The sequence below is a fragment of the Zosterops lateralis genome (genome assembly GCF_965231275.1).
Source record: "Zosterops lateralis genome assembly, chromosome: 12".
Taxonomy (NCBI): domain Eukaryota; kingdom Metazoa; phylum Chordata; class Aves; order Passeriformes; family Zosteropidae; genus Zosterops; species Zosterops lateralis.
Window position 1 is genome coordinate 11532804 of NC_139772.1, and position 19135 is coordinate 11551938.

Here is a 19135-nt window from a genome sequence, read left to right on the forward strand (position 1 = left end):
CTAGATATGAATTGAATCTTCTTGTCCTAGCTTGATACATTTGCATTCACAAAACTTCTTAAGTTTAATAAAAGTTGCTATTCTATCTCATAGTAGAAAAGCTAAAAAAATTTAGTATTTCTATAATCTAGGTGCATCTTAGTAAAATTGGTACTTGGTAACTAAAAGCAGTACCAGAAACAGACCTATAGTGTAGCATATCTTTGATGTAGAAATTCTGTAGATAGAAAAATTCTCTTTGAGAGACTCAAAAATAATAATGGTATTTTGATATTCATTTTTTCCAGTAATTGTTGCCAGTCCTTCTCTTTGGCGACAGACACCTGTACTCAGTTTTCTGCTTGCCGAGGAGTTTGAAGAACTTTGTGATGAAATACTACTGACTCTTAACTCTGTGGGCTCATTGTGTGTTTGCAGTGTGCACACACAGAGGCAGTGGGGTCACCTAATCTGTTTCTATTCCCTGTCCCTTCCCTCAGCTGCTGGGCTACAGCGAGAAGCCGGTGAACCTGCAGATGTTCATCGGCACGGCCGACGATCGCTACCTGCGGCCCCACGCCTTCTACCAGGTGCACCGCATCACCGGCAAGACCGTGGCCACCGCCAGCCAGGAGATCATCATTGCCAGCACCAAAGTGCTGGAGATTCCACTGCTGCCCGAGAATAATATGTCAGCCAGGTACGTCACTGCATCAGTTAGCCGTTTGGTTGCTATGTGTAGTTTTTGTTTTCTTCGTTTCTGCAAAGGTGAAAGAAATATCTTGTAAAATTAGCATATTTTCCACAAATCTGGGTCATGATCAAGAGACACTTCTCTTAAAACAAGTCAGTGTGAGAACAGTCAGAAGTAAAGGAGCAGAGAGGCAGGGAAGTTCTTTTGCAAATGTGTTATATAACTGAGGTTGTGTGTCTCATATGAAAATTGACCACTGTGTGGAATAGCAGCTGGGATTTGATGGGTACACTTTGTCGTTCTCTACTCCTTCTAAGCTAGAACTAAATACTGGTCTCTTGCTCCTTGTAAATGACATTTACTATGTTAAATAACTCACTTTGGAGGTTAAACAATGTGCAGTAACAAATAATCTTTTAAAGGTTCAAAAAAGCAGCAGCTGGACATTTACAAGACAAAATGTTTCACCAGTACTTGCTGCTGTTTCCACACTAAGCGTTCTTGCAATCTCAGATGTTTAAAATAACCCTTAAAATACCATAAAGTGGGGAACAACAGAACAGCTTCATTCTTTAACGAAAAAAAGGCTTACAGAGAGAACTTCGGCAGTTTGATTGATTTTCTTCCGTTTCTCTTGTGACCCATGTGTCCATCCTCTCCTGTCTCCAGTATTGATTGTGCTGGTATTTTGAAACTACGCAATTCAGACATAGAGCTGCGGAAAGGAGAGACAGACATTGGAAGGAAGAACACCAGAGTGCGCCTTGTGTTCCGTGTTCACATCCCACAGCCCAGTGGAAAAGTCTTATCTTTACAGACTGCTTCCATACCTGTTGAATGCTGTAAGATTGCTCTAACTATACACCTTTTATACTCATGGTTTCTGCATGTGTCAGTAGTAGTGTCATTCTGACAATATTTATTGCCAGAATTATATATAATAGTTGTGTAAAAAACATTGTGTGTAAAGAGCTCAATTACCAAAAGTTAATGTATCTTTAAGTAAAGATGGTACTTGCCAAATGGCAGCTTGGAGGTTTAGAGTTAAAACAAGGGTTTGGGCTTTAACCTCAGTGCAGTCACACAGCAGCTTCAGTAGTGCCTGTGTATGAGCAGAGGCAGCTGATACATCTCAGTGAAATATATTCATTCTAAAGCTAATAGCATTTCATTGACAAGAGTCTGTAGCATGTACTTCCTTATACAGTATTTTCTAGTGAACAGCTGAACTTCTAGAGAGTTGATTTGTTAAATATTGGCACCAAGGAATCAAGGCATGACCTTAATCTAAATTTCCCCTAGAATTTATTTTGTCTAGAAACTACTAAAGTAATTTTAAATCCAGTGCTTCTTAAGTGAAACTGAATTTGCTGCAACTGTAGAGAATGTTGGCATTCATGTCTTCTTAGTGTTTCTTTTCTGTAATTACATAATTTCAAAATAATTTTAAAAGCAAAGATAAATCATACAAATATGATTTGTGTATGTAAACAGATGATCATTTTAGTTTCATCCCTGATTCTTCAAGTTAGAATCATAAAATAAATGTCATTATGATTAAAATAGTGAATAATATTTTTTCCCTTAATATTTCTAAAGCTCAGCGATCTGCGCAAGAACTTCCTCAGATTGAGAAGTACAGCATCAACAGCTGCTCAGTAAATGGAGGCCATGAAATGGTGGTGACGGGATCCAATTTTCTTCCGGAATCCAAAATTATATTTTTTGAAAAAGGACAAGGTAAATACATAATACAAAATATGTTGCTGGGTTTTTTTTTCAAATCAAGCTCAGTACCTGAGCTTGATTTTAAGAAATAAGTATGTTTTAAAAGGAAAAAAAAAAGTCCTGAGTAGTACTTGGAAAGTTCATTTGGGCACTGATCTGTGTGCTGGTTGGCAGCTATTAATGAAGTAGTAATTCTGATTCAGGAAGACAGAGGGTAACTAACTTGGAATTAGTGTATTTGAAAGATGCTGTTGACAGATCATACCATGTATTTGCTCCTTCTTATTATAAAAAAATGAAAAAGTGAAAATGGAATCCAATTGAAAAATGCTATTTGGCATTGATACCACATTACATCTGATTTAATCAATGCATAGGAACTGACTCCTTAGCTAATGAAATAAATGCTAGTTAGAAAACAATAAAGCATAGAATCTGAACAGCTTAAATTATCATTTTGGTGACTTAAGTGTCTGATTTTAACTTTCAGGAAAACAGTAGCAAAAGAAATGATTAAAAATAAAAATTTGCAAACTGAGTCCATTTCTTCTACATCTTATTTCCTTACATATGTAAATAAGAGTGGTGTTATTTTTATTAGCAAATACAATATGTTATGTAATCATGTGTTTTGCCACACAATCCGAACACCTTTGGAAGAAGCAGAGGTGCCGCTGTGGTTGCCTGGTTACTTGTAACAAGAGCCAGTGGCAGAGCAATGCTGAGTTCAGGTGTGGGTTGTGCCCGGGCAGAGCACAGGGAGCTCCAGGTCCTTGCCCCTCTCAGCACAAGAACCTTGCCCAGCACCGGGGCCGGTGGGTTCAGGAGCTCCCCGCGGGCACTGTGACCTGGGGCCGGCACGGTGGGGAGGGAGGGAGGGGAGCCCGGGTTATCTCTGCTGCTGACTCAGCCTCCAGCAGTTTGTTTGAGTAAGCACAAGTGGCAGCAGCAGTTCAACCACCCTTCAGGAACATGAGGGGAGAATCCTGTACAGCCAGTCCTCAGAGCCTCCTCTGAGCTCTGCCTGGTGGGATGGGTCCAGTGCAGAGTCCTGCACAACAAGCAACTGCAGTGGCTGTGGTGCTGAAACTCCGAAAGCATCTCTGCATTTGGTTTACAGTGTGTGCCTGTCAGTTTAACAGCCTCTTTATGACTAAAAATAAATCCAGTTTTATATTAAGTATTTAAATATTTTTAAGATGAATTATTAAAGTGCTAAGAATATGCTTTTTGCTTGAATTATTTGTAAATTTCTCTCAACAGATGGACGACCTCAGTGGGAGGTAGAAGGGAAAATAATTAGGGAAAAGTGTCAAGGGGTGAGAAACAATTTTTCTTACTTTAGAAAGCTTATTTTTTTAAAAATGTGAAAATAGACATTTTCATTGTTGTTCTGAAATTTAGACTTCATTTATTAAAGTAAGTAGATCACTGGCTAATTCAGACAGACAATTGGAGACTTCTAAATTATCTTAACACTATAAAGTAGCCATTAAGAGGATACTTTGAAGGAACTGGAAATAGCATGCTTGTTGTGAAAGCAATGAAAAAAAGAAATTAAAAAGCGGAAATTTAAGATAATTTTGCTAATGTGATAAATTACTTTCAGTGCATTAAAATTCTTTTTAAAAGCTTAATGATCCAAAATGCAGTTCTTTACTCGCTAGAAGGTTTTTTGTGCTCTGGCAGATAAGCAAAGCATCCTTTAGATGATATATCTATTTAATTAAAGCATTATCTGCAGAGCACTTGTGTTTAAAAGAAGATAAAATTCTCAAAATAAAAGTTTGCTTATAGTACTGTTTTACTATGTAATGTGCATAAACTTGAAGTTTGCCAGTTTCAAAATATTAGGGTGCTTTAGTTTTACTCTAAGTGTTTCAGTTTTTCTGCAATGAATAGTTCTATTTGCATTTAATGTGTAAAACTTTTTTATTTCAACTTTCCTATAGGCAAACATCATACTTGAAGTTCCTCCATACCATAACAAAACCATCACAGCTGCAGTTCAGGTGCAGTTTTATCTCTGCAATGGCAAGAGGAAAAAAAGCCAATCTCAACGTTTTACTTACACACCAGGTATCAAATGAAAAATACAAAAGTGGCATTTTATTTTGTTTCTTCAAGTCGACATATAAAAATACTCCAGACAGTCTTGTCTCTTTGACATGTACATAGGATTAGCTTTGAACTGTTCGAAAAACAGTTACTAAAGCTTGTCTAATTAAAAAGCTGAAATATAGAGTAATAAGCTCCTGTACTGTGACTACAGCCAGTTATTTCTTCCTTACACTTTCTACACAATAATTTTTGCATTCTGCTTTTCTTTGAGAATGATGATGAATCTCAGAAGTTGCTCTTTAAATAACCCTGGTGATGACATGGTGGATAGTGAGATCATAGAAAAACAGATTTATGCATTTTTCCCACTCTCAAATATCAAAAAAGAAAAAACAAAACAGGTTAAGATACAAGAGGGGGGTCAAATTATTTCCCCCCCCCCACTCCAGACACATTGCAGCTTACTGAGACAAATCGGCTTGTAACTTAGCCCAAAGTAAAACCAGGCCATGTTAACTGCAGGTGTAGTAAAATAGCCTAGTCCCTCCCACTTGGTTGTGAGGCAGAGCTCACACCAGACATGCAGTGCCTGCTCCTTTCCCGCCCCTTGCTTTATTTCAGAGCTGTGTGCCCATTGGGAGCAGTCAGAATTCCCAAGCCACCAGTGATGGTGGGGACCTTTTGGTGCTGCTTGGAGCACTTTGTCAGATATCTGAAGGAGTCTTTAAAGTCGGATATGGATATTAATATAAACTTCTTAAAACTTCTGTATATGCTGACAAAGCCAACTTCCATTAGTTAACACAATTTAAAATAAGCTGTGCTCACTTGTTGTGCTCTAGAATTAGCTACTTTTTAAATTTAGGCAGTGTTACCGAGGTGTCTGTATGTCAAGTACACGTTAACTGTGTTATCCGATTTCTGTGGTATTTGTCAACTGTTTTTCAAGAATATCAGCTCCTAAGATAGTTACACATCTATACTTTTGTTTGAAATATCCCCTCTATTTAAATTATTTAAATGGTGGAATGAAATAATGACAGTTACTACTTAAATAAGAAGTAAGCTGAGTTGTAACTGCAGCTGTTATTACACAAGCACTTAAAACACTCTATATGTATTACAGTTTATTTGACTGTAATATTTAGTTAACTGTGTTTTATAATGTAGTAAATGAGTATTTAAGTATTAGCATTTTTCTACTAGTACTTAAGACAAGTATCTTGTAGAGACCCTACCAGTGGTTTAAAAAAAATAAACCTGTAGCTGAAAGTGTGTCAGTTTGTAACACTTATAAGAACAATTGTTGCCATCACTGACACTGGGAGATGTGCTTAGAGAGCTGCTGTAAATAAAACACCCTGCACTACCCAAACTAGCATGTGTTACCCAGTTCAGCTGTCCTTGTGATCAGAGGTTAAGGAAAGCCTGAAGCCTGCTAAAAATTTCCTTCCCCATTTCCTAGTGCATGATACTGAACTCCATCTGCCTATTTTCAGTGGAGCCCAGCAGCAGCTCCCACACTCTGATGATGAGAACATCCTTTAGATGAACTGGACTTTCTCTGGCTGGGTTGCAAATTTCTTTATAAACATATAATGCATAGGAAGATGTGCTGGAAGGGGAGATACTTGTCCTTGAATACCTGCTGGGAGAGTTGTTCTGGCTCTGCAGGGCTGATGTAGCAGGCACAGAAACAAAGCAAAAGAAGGGAAGCAGTGACACTAACAGTGCTGTTGTGGTTGTTAAACAGCAGTTGGTGTGTATTTGTCACAGGGTACAGATGGGCTGGAATAGCAAAACTGTTTTACTTTTTGTAGTTATAATGAAGCAAGAGCACAGAGATGAGGTGGATTTGTCTGCTGTTCCATCCTTGGCGCTGCCGCACACGGGCAGCGTGCAGGGCCTGCACTCTATGCGGACCCCGCTGCCTTCACCGGAGCAAGGGCACCCCCACGACGGTCTGCTGTCCACGTCACCCAGGAGCCTCGTGTGCCCCGTCCAGCCACCCTACACGGCCATGGTCACCCCGGCAGTGCCACACCTGCCACACATGCAGGGCAGAAACCTCAGTCCAAGTGAAGAGTGTCACGTTTTGCCTCCTGCCGTGGTTCAGTCTTTTCAGGTAACATCAGCACCTCCCGTGAGGCCGCCTTACCAGCCTATGCAGTCTAACGATGTGTACAATGGACAGCCCGGTCTTCCCATGAACTCCGCCCCCGGCCAAGGATTTGATGCGATTTCATTTCCTCAAGACACGGCTGTACCTCACTTGATAAATCTCAGCTGCCAAGCTCTACCACCAATGCAGTTCCATTCTTCAAATCCAGGTTCTGTGTCAGCATCCAGTCCGGCAGGACACCCGCTGGCACACGCAGCTCATTCGGGACAGTCGTCTGCTCACCTGCCGTCCATGGGATACCACTGCCCGGGCTCGGGGCAGGGCTCCATGCCCCCTGCCATGAGCCGCTCCCTCGGCCAGGCTTCTCCCCAGCTGCAGCAGGTCCCGTTCCACTCTCCAAACCCGGCCTCCGCTTCCTCCCCGTCCCCGACGGCTTCCCACCCGCTGGGCCACTCGCCGCTGTCCGGCCCCTCTTCCCCCCAGCTCCAGCCTCTGCCTTACCAGTCTCCGAGCTCAGGGCCCGCCCCGTCGCCGCCGCCCGGGAGCCGCTCGGGGCAGCACTCCCCGCAGGCCGCCAGCCCCGCGCTGGGAGCCCTGGGCACGGTGTCACCCCTGGGGCCGCACCCCGTGTGTGACTCGGCTCCCTTCGCACCCGAGGGGGCGTCTGTTCACATCAAACCAGAGCCTGAAGACCGGGAATTGAATTTTCAAACGATAGGACTACAAGACATCACACTAGATGATGGTAAGTGGATATAATATTGCAATACTGGGGTTATAATGGGCATTAAACTACAAAGTGCGTGTGGGAGGGTTGTTTTGTTTAGAACACACTGCTCTTCATGGAAGGAAATTTATATCATCAGAATGGAATCATATTTTTGAGTCCAAAGCAACAACTTGTTTAAAACTAATTATATAGGCTGTTAGTTTATAGTTATACAATTCAAACATTTTACTCTGATATGCTCACAGATTTAGGTTTTGTCATAAAACAAGGCTAGAGGGTCAACTCCAACACATTGACACCTTTATTCAAGAAAGATATCCTATTATGATTTTCACTGAAACATATCAGACAGTCTGAAAACACTTCAAATGGCTAAGTTGCATAGATGTAGTTTGGAGTCTTGTTTCTTGGAGTTGTCCCAGTTTTGAAGGGCAGGCTGGTGTTTCAATAATCCATCACATGCATTTTGGCACTGTCTTGATCTCCTCACAGACACTCTGTAGATACCTGTCATCATTCAGCACCTCTGCTCACAGTGGCTGTTTGCTTTCTCCACTCTGGCTACCTTTTTCAGAAGTTCACTTGTTTAACATAAACAAAACAAGGACATTATGATGCTAAAGGCCAGACTATAAAGGACTGTGTTGCAAATATTTGGAAAATTTTTAAAATTTAGTTATTAATTAAATAGTTATTTATAATATTTTTACAACCAAGTGAAAAAAGAAACATATCAGATCCTAAATATCTGACTATTTGAGGTGTAGATGCAAAGCAATTTAAAGAACATGTCATGCTAATAAAAGACTGGAAAAACAAAAGGCCTGGCCGTAAAAGTTGTGTAAAGTGTGTTTGATTCTGATGAAGGGAATCATGCCAGTCTCTTTTCTAAAGTAGCCTTAAATGTTGTGGTTTGGGGTTTTTTTAACCATCCCTGGTAATTACTTAATTGCATCAGCAGTAGAATAAAGACTTAAGTTTAGGCCATCTGTTAAGTATCTGTGTCAGTCCCAGCTCCTTGCATAAATAGAGCCTTGCTATTGTTACCTCCAGACAGGAGTAATAAAATTTAGTAAGAAATGCCTTTAAAGACATGGCATAGTACGAAGAAATGGAGAGAAACCAATCTAGTTGAGCTTTCAGTTCAATGGCCACCTTAATTAAACAAAGCTCTCTTTTTAGAAACAATGTTTATCAATCAACTTAAGTTTATTTAGAAAGGAAGGAAGAGACTGATTCTGTCAAGGACTTGCTGAGGGGAGAAAGGCGAGGCTTTATGAAACAGCATGCAGCAAAAAAATAGCATTTTATACTTCTGTATAGAGGAGTGAGAAAGAAATCTAATGTTTCAAGAAGTGTCAGGTTAGAACCTACCTTCTTCTCATCCTTCTTCTCTCCACACCCACAAAAAAAATACAGAAACAAATCAAATATAGGCAAATACCGTAGTTAGACTGTTCACAAAGTAAGCAGAAGTGTTTAGCACTTATGAGCATCTTGGCAGGTTATTTATAATTGTTCAGAAATTAAAATAGACTCACAGTAAAAAGAAAGGTTTTGGTTTTTTCTCTACATCACAAATATTTGTTGCTTTTTGATGCTATTTCCTTTGCTTAGCACTGAAAGCACTGCCTTGTTCCTGTGCTGACAAAGCCATAGAATCACAGGAGAAGCTGTTGGAGCCCCACTGGCAGTGTGGCCACTTGCTGATGGTTTAGAGTACAATGGATGTGGCAGTCAAATGGCCACTGCTCAATTAACTTCATTTATTAAATGATTGCTGTAGAAAATTGAAGAAGTTCTGATAACTACTGATTAAGCATACTTCATATATGGAAAATAGAGCATGGATTTAAATGCTAAACTTGCCCTTGGCAGCAGCCCTGGGTTTGTGAGCAGATTCCTGCCTTTCCCTTCCTTGTTGCCACTGTGCAGTGACTTCCTGGGGATTGACTTTGGGGCTTGTTTGCATTTCCAATCTGCAAATACAAATCAGATGTTGGGCGTGAAACCTGCTGTTCCAAAAGTCTGGAAGGGCTCAGTGACAAGAAGCAAAGCTGCTCAGTTCTCTCAGTGTGAGTGAATACTTCCTCTGCTTAATCAGCTTTAAGGAAAAAAAAAAATAAAACATGTTTAGCCAAGAGCACTTTTTTCAATAATTTATCTAACATACTACTCTGGTTTAAGAAATAATTCTAAAATTTCTTTTTCATGTATAATTGAATTTTACTTTCTGTACAAATAGAGCCAAGCACAAATAGCAAATAGGCTATTCTACAATCATGTTATAACAATTAAAGAAAAAAATCCAAACATAATTACATACATAAAATGAGTGTTGATACAATATGTTCTTCCAATTAATACATCAAACCTGAAAGCTCTACTTAGTTGGAAAATTGGTTTTTGAGGGTTACCAATTAAGACAAATAAACCTCTCAAAATAAAACACTAAGGCAAAGCCAGTTGAAAATTCTTTAAATCATGTCTGGATTACCAGCCTTAAATATTTAAATCAATAGTCTTAAAATAAAGAAAAAACTCTCAGAACATAAATTATCTTCATTCTTTTAAGTAACATATACTGTTTCAAAATTAAAATAGTATCAATTTATTTTCCAAGAAAATAAAATATTTCAAGAAACATTTTACAAAATTGCAGTGTAGTGTGGAAGTGCTACCCTATGATAAAGTTAATCCCAGAATTACTGTGTAGCTTGACAGAATCTGATTTTAAATTCTTAAAAACAAAATCCTAAGAAAAAAACCCACAAAACTGGGGAACCCCCTACCCCGTCTCCAGATGTGGCAGCGTGGATAATAGTTACATACATTCATTTAAGTAAGACCCCTAGAAGTGACTCTTACTGCCTCTTCAGCCAACATTCTGGTTTTTTCTTAAAAACACACCAAAACCCTTCCAAATCACTCCATAATACAGAACTACAAAGCTGCTTCATCCATCAGTGCTCAAGCCAAGAGCATCTGGATTAGTCTCGATCCAGCATCTCCTGGAAGGTGTAACACATTTGCATGTTCCCTGCAAAGTCCAAGGTGTTATCCAGTGACCAGATGGAGAATCTTTTTCAGTGTTGTTCTCATTCCTTTGCCCTTTACCTCGGCTCTGTTCAGGCTGTGATTGAACACAGGTTACACCATGGACAGGCAGATCCTGCCCATGTCTCTGCACAAAGGACTCCTCTTTCCTTTTTCCCCCTCATACTGAACTTTGTGTGACTCTTCATTGTCGTGTTTATCAGGATGACCTTGTTGATATCCTTAGACTTTTCTAATCTCCACCTTGAATTTGTATTTGTTTTGTTTCCCCTCTTCCCATCCTTGCATCCTACAGGGAACACCTAATTCACTTGAAACAAGGGATCAAAATGCATGAGGTTACATAGATACAAAATTCAAACTACATTACAAAAAATATTTGAAACAACACAATTTCAAAGTAGTATTGTATTCACTATTTCAAAGGTATTCTGAAAAAGTTCTCTTTTCTGCTTAGGCTTTTGTAGTAGTGAGGCTGCACAAGCTCAGAAACTTTTAGGCTGGAATTAGGTAAAAGCAGCTTCATGCACTTTATTTGTCCCTTCTGCTTTTTCTATCCCCTGGTGTGTTGGACATTTTTTCCCTTAGCATCTTTCAGCAAGTCAGCCCTCTGGCCAACACCTCAGGTTAACATCTCCCTGGATAGACAGTGGAATGTTTAGGGCTGCAAATAGAAGTAAACAAGGCAGCTAAAGTGACAGGAAACAGGCAGCTGGTCATTTCTGGCCTTTCCCTTATCCATCATCCATACTGGGCTCTGCTGCACACCCATCTAATAAAGTTCTTGAAAGAACTTGAAAGAAAAGCTACTCAAAGTTAGACTCAGTCTGGTTATATGATGAGGCCTAATTAATTTCCACCACTGTTTTTAAAAAGTGCTCTTAATGTAGGGGTTTGCCTATTTCCACTGTCAAGTTTTAGGTTTGAAACTGTTCCAGTACTGTTGATCTCAAATGTAATCTTTTGTAGTTTGTAGTTTAGGAGGGAGTTTACTTTGGATTTCATGGCTTTCTACAGTGATGAGATTTCTAACATATACACCTGTATTTAACCATTTTTAAGGTATTGTTTGGCTCTATTCAGCAAATCAGGATGACCTTCTACTAATCCTCTTACATTTTGTTCCTCATTGCATCTCCATTACATAAAGCTGGAGATTAGAAAATCCAGTATGTGCATTTACTATAAATCATAACTAAAAATCCCATAAGCACTTTGTGTGTATAAAGCAATAAGGCTGCTTTGTCAGACACATTCCATGTAGAACTCTAAGCCATTAGCACTCATTCATTTTAATAGTTCTGTGATAACTCTCTAGCTGATAAATTCTCCTGCTGAGAAGCTCAGATTATTCTGATCTTGGCTAGCAGACTTTTACGTCTTTGCAGGCAGCTTTTTTTACTGTAGCTTCAGCTTAATTTCTGGAGAATCAAAGTGGTGAGAATAAGAAAGTATTGGAGAAGGACTATACTTTGGATGTCTGACTATATTTAAAACTTACTCATTAGATCAGAGTTAATTAAGGCAGCGTCCTGCCATTGGAGGTCTGCAGAAGCACAGAAAGTACTGAATGCTGGAGTCTGGTGTAGTGTGGAGGAAAGCAGCTCAAACTCGAGATGTGCATCTCAGATCCAAGGTGTTTTTATTGTCTCCTGAGTACAGAGCAAAATGTTGCACTCTGCAGTGTGCCCAGCAGGGTCAAGGACTCCAACCCACACTGTGCCTGGAACTCTCAGAGCAATCCTGCACTAAAAGGCATTCTGAAAACTATACCATATAAACTGTTTAGTAAAGTTATGATCAAACTCCTCCTTTCTTAGCATTCTGATTATTAAATCTCTATTGTCAAGCAGTATGAGACAGCAGTAAAAAGTCCTGCAGTGAGATGCTGAGGTGATAAGGCAGAACCTGAAATGTATAGAAAGGAATGGAAATCTACTTTGAGAAATGTGTGTTATGAACAAAATAAAGATCCAGACTGAGCAGTAGTTTAAAAGCTGAAGGGTGGAGCAGTGAGCAAAGGTGAAATGTTTTGCATCAGGGGTTGTCAGCAGTTGAAGGGTGTTTTGACCATATCTTCTAGGGAGTTCACTCCCTGTGTCCATAAAATCTGTGTCAGTGAGGCATCCATTGAGAAGACCAGTTACAGATTTCTAATGTGTAAAAATGTCAGCTAAATCCTCAAGTATCTTTGGCCAGCTCTCCCTGTGAGAGCCACAGAACATCTTGTAACTAATGCAAAGTAAACTCAGCTGGCTCACTACTTCAAAAAGATTCCCATTCAAGAATTAGAAGAGGTTAGAGACCTCCATCAGTGCAGGCGGCATTTCTGCACCAAGGTGTGGCTGCTGGCAATCACAGCAGAACTGGAAGGAGCTCAGCATGCCTTGTGACTCTGGAAAAAATCCACACAGACCCTTCAGCACCACTTTGCACTGCACAGCCCACGTGTCCTCTAGAGCCAGGTCTGGTGCTGAATTCTGTGTCAGACTCAGCTCTCTTCTTGTGTGAGAGAAAAGGTAAACATGACTGCAATGAGTTGGTTTCACCAGGATACAGAAATGCAGAGTGTGACAGCATAGCCAAGCCATGAGCAGGGTATTTGTTACTGTAGCAGGTAACTGCAGAGCTGGTGCTGTGATTCTGCAGGCACATTAGCTTCTCTGCACAGATATAAACATAATGTGCACAGGAAAACTATACTCCAACATTCCATACAGTTAATTGAAAAAAGAAATAGTACTGCTTAGTGAAGTTGGCATTAAACCTGAAATTACTAAAAGCAAGTGTGGCCTGTGGCTTGGAATGGTGACTTGCAAGGAAACCCACCATGTCTGTGGTAGTTTGCCACAGCAGCCATGGCCTGGTGTGTGACTGGCTTGGTCTCAGGGCAGCACAATCAGCTCCTCCAGCACAGATCACTGAGGGTTAATTAGAGCTGGCAGCTTCTTCTTTTTTGTTAGGGAAAGTTGACACTTGCTGGTCATGTGGAGTCAAAACCAGGCTAAATATACTGCACTAAGCAGTGTGACGTAGTTGCAGGGATTCTTCACATAAATTCAGCTGGTAGAATTCTGTCTGGAGCTGACAGAAGAAGGTGTATGTCCCAGGAAATATGTGCTGCACTCTGTCCATAGTTTTCCTTCAGGTTTGCTGATCCTTATTATCTGTCAGGAGAGCAATTCACTCACCTGTCCTCTTAAACACACGATTTGTATCAAACTTCTTTTTGGAAAACATATTTAATATCTGCTACTCACTGAAGCAGCACTGCAGACAGTCATGCATTCTAGAATATTTTGAGAGATTTACTTTTCTAAAACCAGTACATCTTGTAGGTTATGTCCCACAGCCCACACATCCTGCTTCAGTTCAGCAGCAGTAAAGGATAAACTTTTAATCTGATAGTGCTACAAAAACAGGAAGTTAATTGACTCCTGTAGGAAGAGATCCTGAAAACCAAATGGGATGACTCCAGGAGCTCTTTGGTCTGCCTGTATCCGTAACAGAACTCTAGTTTTAAGTTGACTTCCTGCTTTGACCCAAACCAGGTTCTGATAATTGAGGGTTTAAAGCTTTTCTTAAACTTTCTTTACTTAAAGACTAAGTCAGGAAAATGAGGTTGTTCAAAAAAATATAAATTTTTGATCAGTTAAACAGATCTACTGAGTGTCATTTTTCTTGATTTTTGTTTCAACTTTCTAGTTTTCTTTTTGGCTTTATATTCTTTGGTTACAGAATGTATTTTACAGTGCTTAAGGCAGTAAAAAGCCTTCTCAAATGTTTAGGATATTACAAAGTATAAAGAGATTTTTAATATTTATTTTTCTGGTACCTGAAGTTCTGTGTAATGTGTGTGTGTAGAACAAAACCTTTGTGCTGTATCGCACAGTTGAAAAGGCTGTTGCTTTATGTTCCACGTTTCCCAAACAAGCAGCAGTGTGTGCCCAAGGACAGTGCATGCTCTGTCCCACAAGGTGCTGGCTGGGGATGTGTGTGCTGTGCATGGCACAATTTGTCAGGGATTGATAAAAGCAAACACTCACCACTGTCAGCAGCTTTGGTAGTGCACGCAAGAACCTCAGGGTCTTGCTAAGTATGAAACTAATTAGAAAAATTGCTCAGAAACATATTTCCCTGCCAGAGTGACATATAATCCTTACTCTATAAGCTGTGCTGTCTTTATGGTGCAGAGGCTGTTGCTTTATGAGCTAATGAACTCCACTGTTTTCTCTGGAGGCTTTGTGTCAGTGTTTGTTGTCTGCTCTTTTGAAAGCTTCACCTTTCTAAAGAGGATTGTTGATACAGTTAATTTGTTTCATTATGAGGCAGTTTCCTGCCCTGGATTCATTAGATCTTTATTTATAAGTAAATATCACTTTCTTGCTGTTTCTACCATAATAGATGGGGGAAATGATCTTTTCTTATCTCCTATTATTTGACAAGAATTTATCCTTAATTTACTCCTTTCCTTCACAATGGCAGTGGACATTTTCATTAAAACCCAGATAATGCTTTCCACTTCCTATTTAAACACTTGTAACTTTACACTTTGAACAATTAAGTGTAAGAAGTCACCCAAAGAGGTAATTTGAACAGCTTGAATTTCAGAAGGAAGTAAGAGTAGATTCTTTTGTTCTCTCAGGAGTCATCCCTAAGCAGGGCTTAGAAACCATGCTGACAAAACAAGTGTGTGCCTCTATCCAGAAGGCACAAATTAGCCAAGGCCCAGAATAATTTTGTTAATTGTGTTAAAGCCTAGTTGACTAAACTTGCAACCCTGTCTTGGGCAGGGAAAAAAAAAAAGCCAAATCCCACCCAGTTGTAAGCTCTGTATAGCCACTAATCACAAGTGAATAAACACAGACTTGTTGGTCAAAAAAATGAATACACTATTTGGCATTGATATGTTCCTCTAGGAAAAGCAGTTCCATGAAATGCAGCTCTGCACTACCTGCAGGGTTTGTCATGTAGCCCAGGTGTGAGGGAGCCACCTGTGCCAAGAGAACACTTGGTGTTGTGGCACTGGAGCTGTGCTGATGCAGAGCCGTGCCTTGGGCAGGGGGACAGCAAAGGGGAGCCCCCAGCTGTGAGCAGGGACAGCTCCCTGTGCCTGGGGACAGGGAACATGGCACCAAAGGTTCTGGTTACTGGGACTCTTTTGCCTACCCTGGAGTTGCTGTCAAGGGCCACAAGTATTTCTAACTTGACCACAGTAAGTAAAGCAAATTGAAAAAACTGAAGGAGGAGTGTTCTGAACACAAATACTAAAATCAAATTTAAGTAGTATAAATTCATGATGATACAACTAGGCAGACATCCAAAAAATTAACCATTACCTTTATGGATCTGGATGCTAAATGAAAAGTAACTATGCAAGTAAATATACAAGATAAGTGATACTGTTTTTAATAGGCACTCTGGTAACTTATAAATAGTTACTTATGTCACATACGCAGTGTTTGTGAATGAAACGGGGTGTTTAAATTTAGTGCTATTAAAAGAAAAATGAAAATCACTTCCTGGTTGAGTGAACTGTAACTTCTTGGTTTAGTCCAGTCAGTAGTTATGTCTGTCTTCTTCTCTGACACAGACAGTTTTATCTCTGACCTGGAATACCAGCCATCAGGTTCAACAGAGAAATGGACTCAACATTCAGCACTCATGTCCAACTCCTATGTGGAAAATCTAGAGGGTGAGTCTGCTTACTGAAATGCTTCAATGTTTCAAATTGGAGCACCAAGGAAAGGGGAAAATGTTTTAAGAGCTGCAAGTGAAAAGCACTATGTACTACTGAAGTATTGCTATAACTGGACACCTGTGTATTCTGAAATAGTTGGAAATTCAGCATTTGTGAACCAGGTGTACACTCACTCAGTAAAAACCTCCACTCAAAGTATACAGAACTGCCCCAGAACTTGAGTGCTGTAGGATCTAGTAAAATAGCAGAAGAGGATATGAAACTCTTAAGCCAAATATGGGCAAGGTAGAAGAGTGGCTAGATCAGTTAGCTGAGAATTTTGCAATGTTTCTCTTTTTCAAAAGGATGAAGCAATGTCAATTTAAATAAATGGAATACAGTGAGTGGCATACACCACCAGTCAGAGTGTTAGGGATACAGGTTCATAACTAGATTTATAGTTGAATGTGCACTATAACTGGGTAAGAATATCTGGATTTATTATTTCAGCTTCTTTATTTCACATATAAGCAAGATAATTATGCACTATGACTTTTCTAAATACTAACGATATTAGAAATTGTTGCATGGTATATTGGTCTTGTTTGTGTTTAGGCTTTAGTGGTTTTCACTTTATTACAAACATACCTAAAATGCCAAAGAACTATACTGTCCTTTTTTTTTTGCAATACATATACATAAACAAATGCATTATAAGCACTTAGAACATGTTCTACTTTCTTCATAGATTTTTAAAGGTTAATAACTGTAAATGTACAGTAGATTTGGTAACAGTAAAATAACCAAACTCTTCATAAAACTTTCACACCATTACTGTGTAGACTGATCCTAAGTTTGCTTATGAAACTGAAATAAACCACACTGGGTTTTTTGCCAGCTTTCAAGAAACTTAATTCTGCTTTCCTTACCTATCAAAATAAATTATTAGTAAGGTAAGTAACTCCTGTTTGGAATGGCAAAGCCAGGGAAAGGACTATACACCAAGCTAACATTCCTATGTCTTGAAACAGCAAATCAATTAGTAAAATACAAGTTATAACTTAGATTATTTCAGTGTTCTACACTGCATCCTCCGTGCAATTCAGAATCTGGTTGGTTCAGAATAATAGCTGAAGAGCAGGAGTTCTTGAAAAATGGAAATTCAGGCTAATAATAAAATAACCCTCAAATACCAATATCCCCAACTGAAAAATAACACATAGGGTAGCAACCCCCAATTTTAGGTCTGTGAAATGTATGCTGACAGGTGCCTTTTAAAAAGGGCACACAAACAGAAACCCAGACCCAGAGAGAAACACATTTACACACTAATGTTAGCATTTGACAAATGGAGTCGAGAAGCATGGCATTTTTTAAAATTAAAATAATGAGTATTTTATGTATTTGGCACAATGTAGAGTGGTATTAATACAAGATAGGATTACAGAGGAAAGTAGGATGGTTTTGTACCTTGAAGAATGCTCAGTGTCAAATCAGACAAGTTAACTGTATCCACTGCCAGTACAGAATTCTTACAGAGCCAACTTTCAGGCTTAAATTAGGAAGAGTGCAGTTTCTAAATTATACTGCTGACGAGGAGAGCAACGGTGACTGTAGTGTGCTGCAGGAGATCAGAGCATCTACAGAGGCAGGAAATAACTAATGGAATACTTGAGTCATCCTTTATAGAAGGGGTGAGTGAGATGACTGCTTCAGGGGGTACCAAAACATGAGGAGAGCCCACATGAGGAAATATATCTTTATTTGGTTGAAAGAGTGTACAAAAACTTCTTGAAAAAATTAAATCTTGTTTTGGAGCAGTTTCAGCATCACAGGCTATGACAAACTTGAAACTAGAAAACAATCAAGCTTATGAAGATATAATAGATGGTCAAAAGGATCGAGTAGTTGCAAGCAGTCTGCAGATTATTTATGGAAGTTCATAATAAGTGTGCAATTACTCTGCTGTGAGAGAGACTACAAGCTGCTTCCACATGCAGAAATCAGAAAAGAACATAAAAGTTACAAAGTTAAATGAGAAATGTGACTAACAGATGACAAATCAGTTATTCAGTTAAATTTAGATAAGTGATCTTAAAAAGTTTTGTGTATTGGTGCTGGCAGTTGAGGAACTGGAGATTCTCATGCCCAGAGTCCTTTGATAAAGAGACATGCTGCAGGACCTGTCTCAAGGTAAGGTGTCGGTGAAAAGGTTTCAGAGCAGTGACAGTGACAATTGTCCTCAGGTAGATGACATGTCAGACAGCAGCTCTGGAAGAGTAAGCAGCAGTTAACTGTCAACTGTAATGTAGAACCTGATGTAGAGCCTGGGAAAATGTGACACTGCTGCTGCTCAGCTATTCAGAAAACCAAAAACTGTCTAGAAACCTCTAAAGGAAGATCTTGTGATTAAAGAAAACCAGGTAGTTAAAGTAAAAATCAGAGTAAGGGAAAGAACAAAACCTGCACTCATCAATACAGTGTTAACTATTCTCATTTAAAGCTGTCTTGAATTTAAAATGGACAGTTCTATGAAAACTTGCTCAGTAGTGTTAAAAATAGTCTTGAAAGGGTGAATAAATGCTAGGAATGTATAAGGAGCAGCAGAGAATAAGAAAATGCTACTCCTTAGATCTATTTTGTGGCTACACTTTGTCCCTGATGCCACTGATGAAAGGGATTAGATGAATGCCTGTTGTTGGAGCTGCTAGAACTCTGCAGCCAGAAAAAGGAATGAGGAGAAAATGCCGAAAATAATAAAATGAGTGGGGGCACAGAAAAGGTAATGGGAGATAATTCCTGTGAAATAACCAGTAAGTGACCACCAAGTAATCCTGGGGTGAGCCCAGCACATCTGAAAAGCATTGCTGCTGCTATGGGGAGTTAAGCTTTGGAATCTGCTGTCACAGAATGTTGCAGTTGACTGAATTTTGCACAGACCTTAAAAGAACCCAGGAAGAAAAATCCAAATGGGACCATTTGGCAGAAAAGATACTGTCTTTAACTTAGGAGTTCTCTGGGAAATACGCATTTTGGAGGCTGGTGGAACACCCTGGGGGGAAGCGTTGTTGTGTTTTGCACACA

The 19135-nt window shown here is 39.5% G+C and overlaps 1 protein-coding gene across 1 annotated transcript in view; it reads left to right on the top strand.

Annotated features, from left to right (window-relative positions):
• NFATC3 (nuclear factor of activated T cells 3) overlaps positions 1–16063 on the top strand; it is a gene marked incomplete at both ends in the record, with an annotated part of 51420 nt that extends 35357 nt beyond the window's left edge. Inside the window, 8 exon segments of the mRNA XM_083870038.1 lie at positions 480–679; positions 1343–1515; positions 2273–2413; positions 3665–3720; positions 4354–4480; positions 6283–7329; positions 15965–16031; positions 16033–16063. Coding sequence (XP_083726164.1) covers positions 480–679; positions 1343–1515; positions 2273–2413; positions 3665–3720; positions 4354–4480; positions 6283–7329; positions 15965–16031; positions 16033–16063 — 1842 coding nt within the window.
• Positions 16064–19135: the final 3072 nt, after the last annotated feature.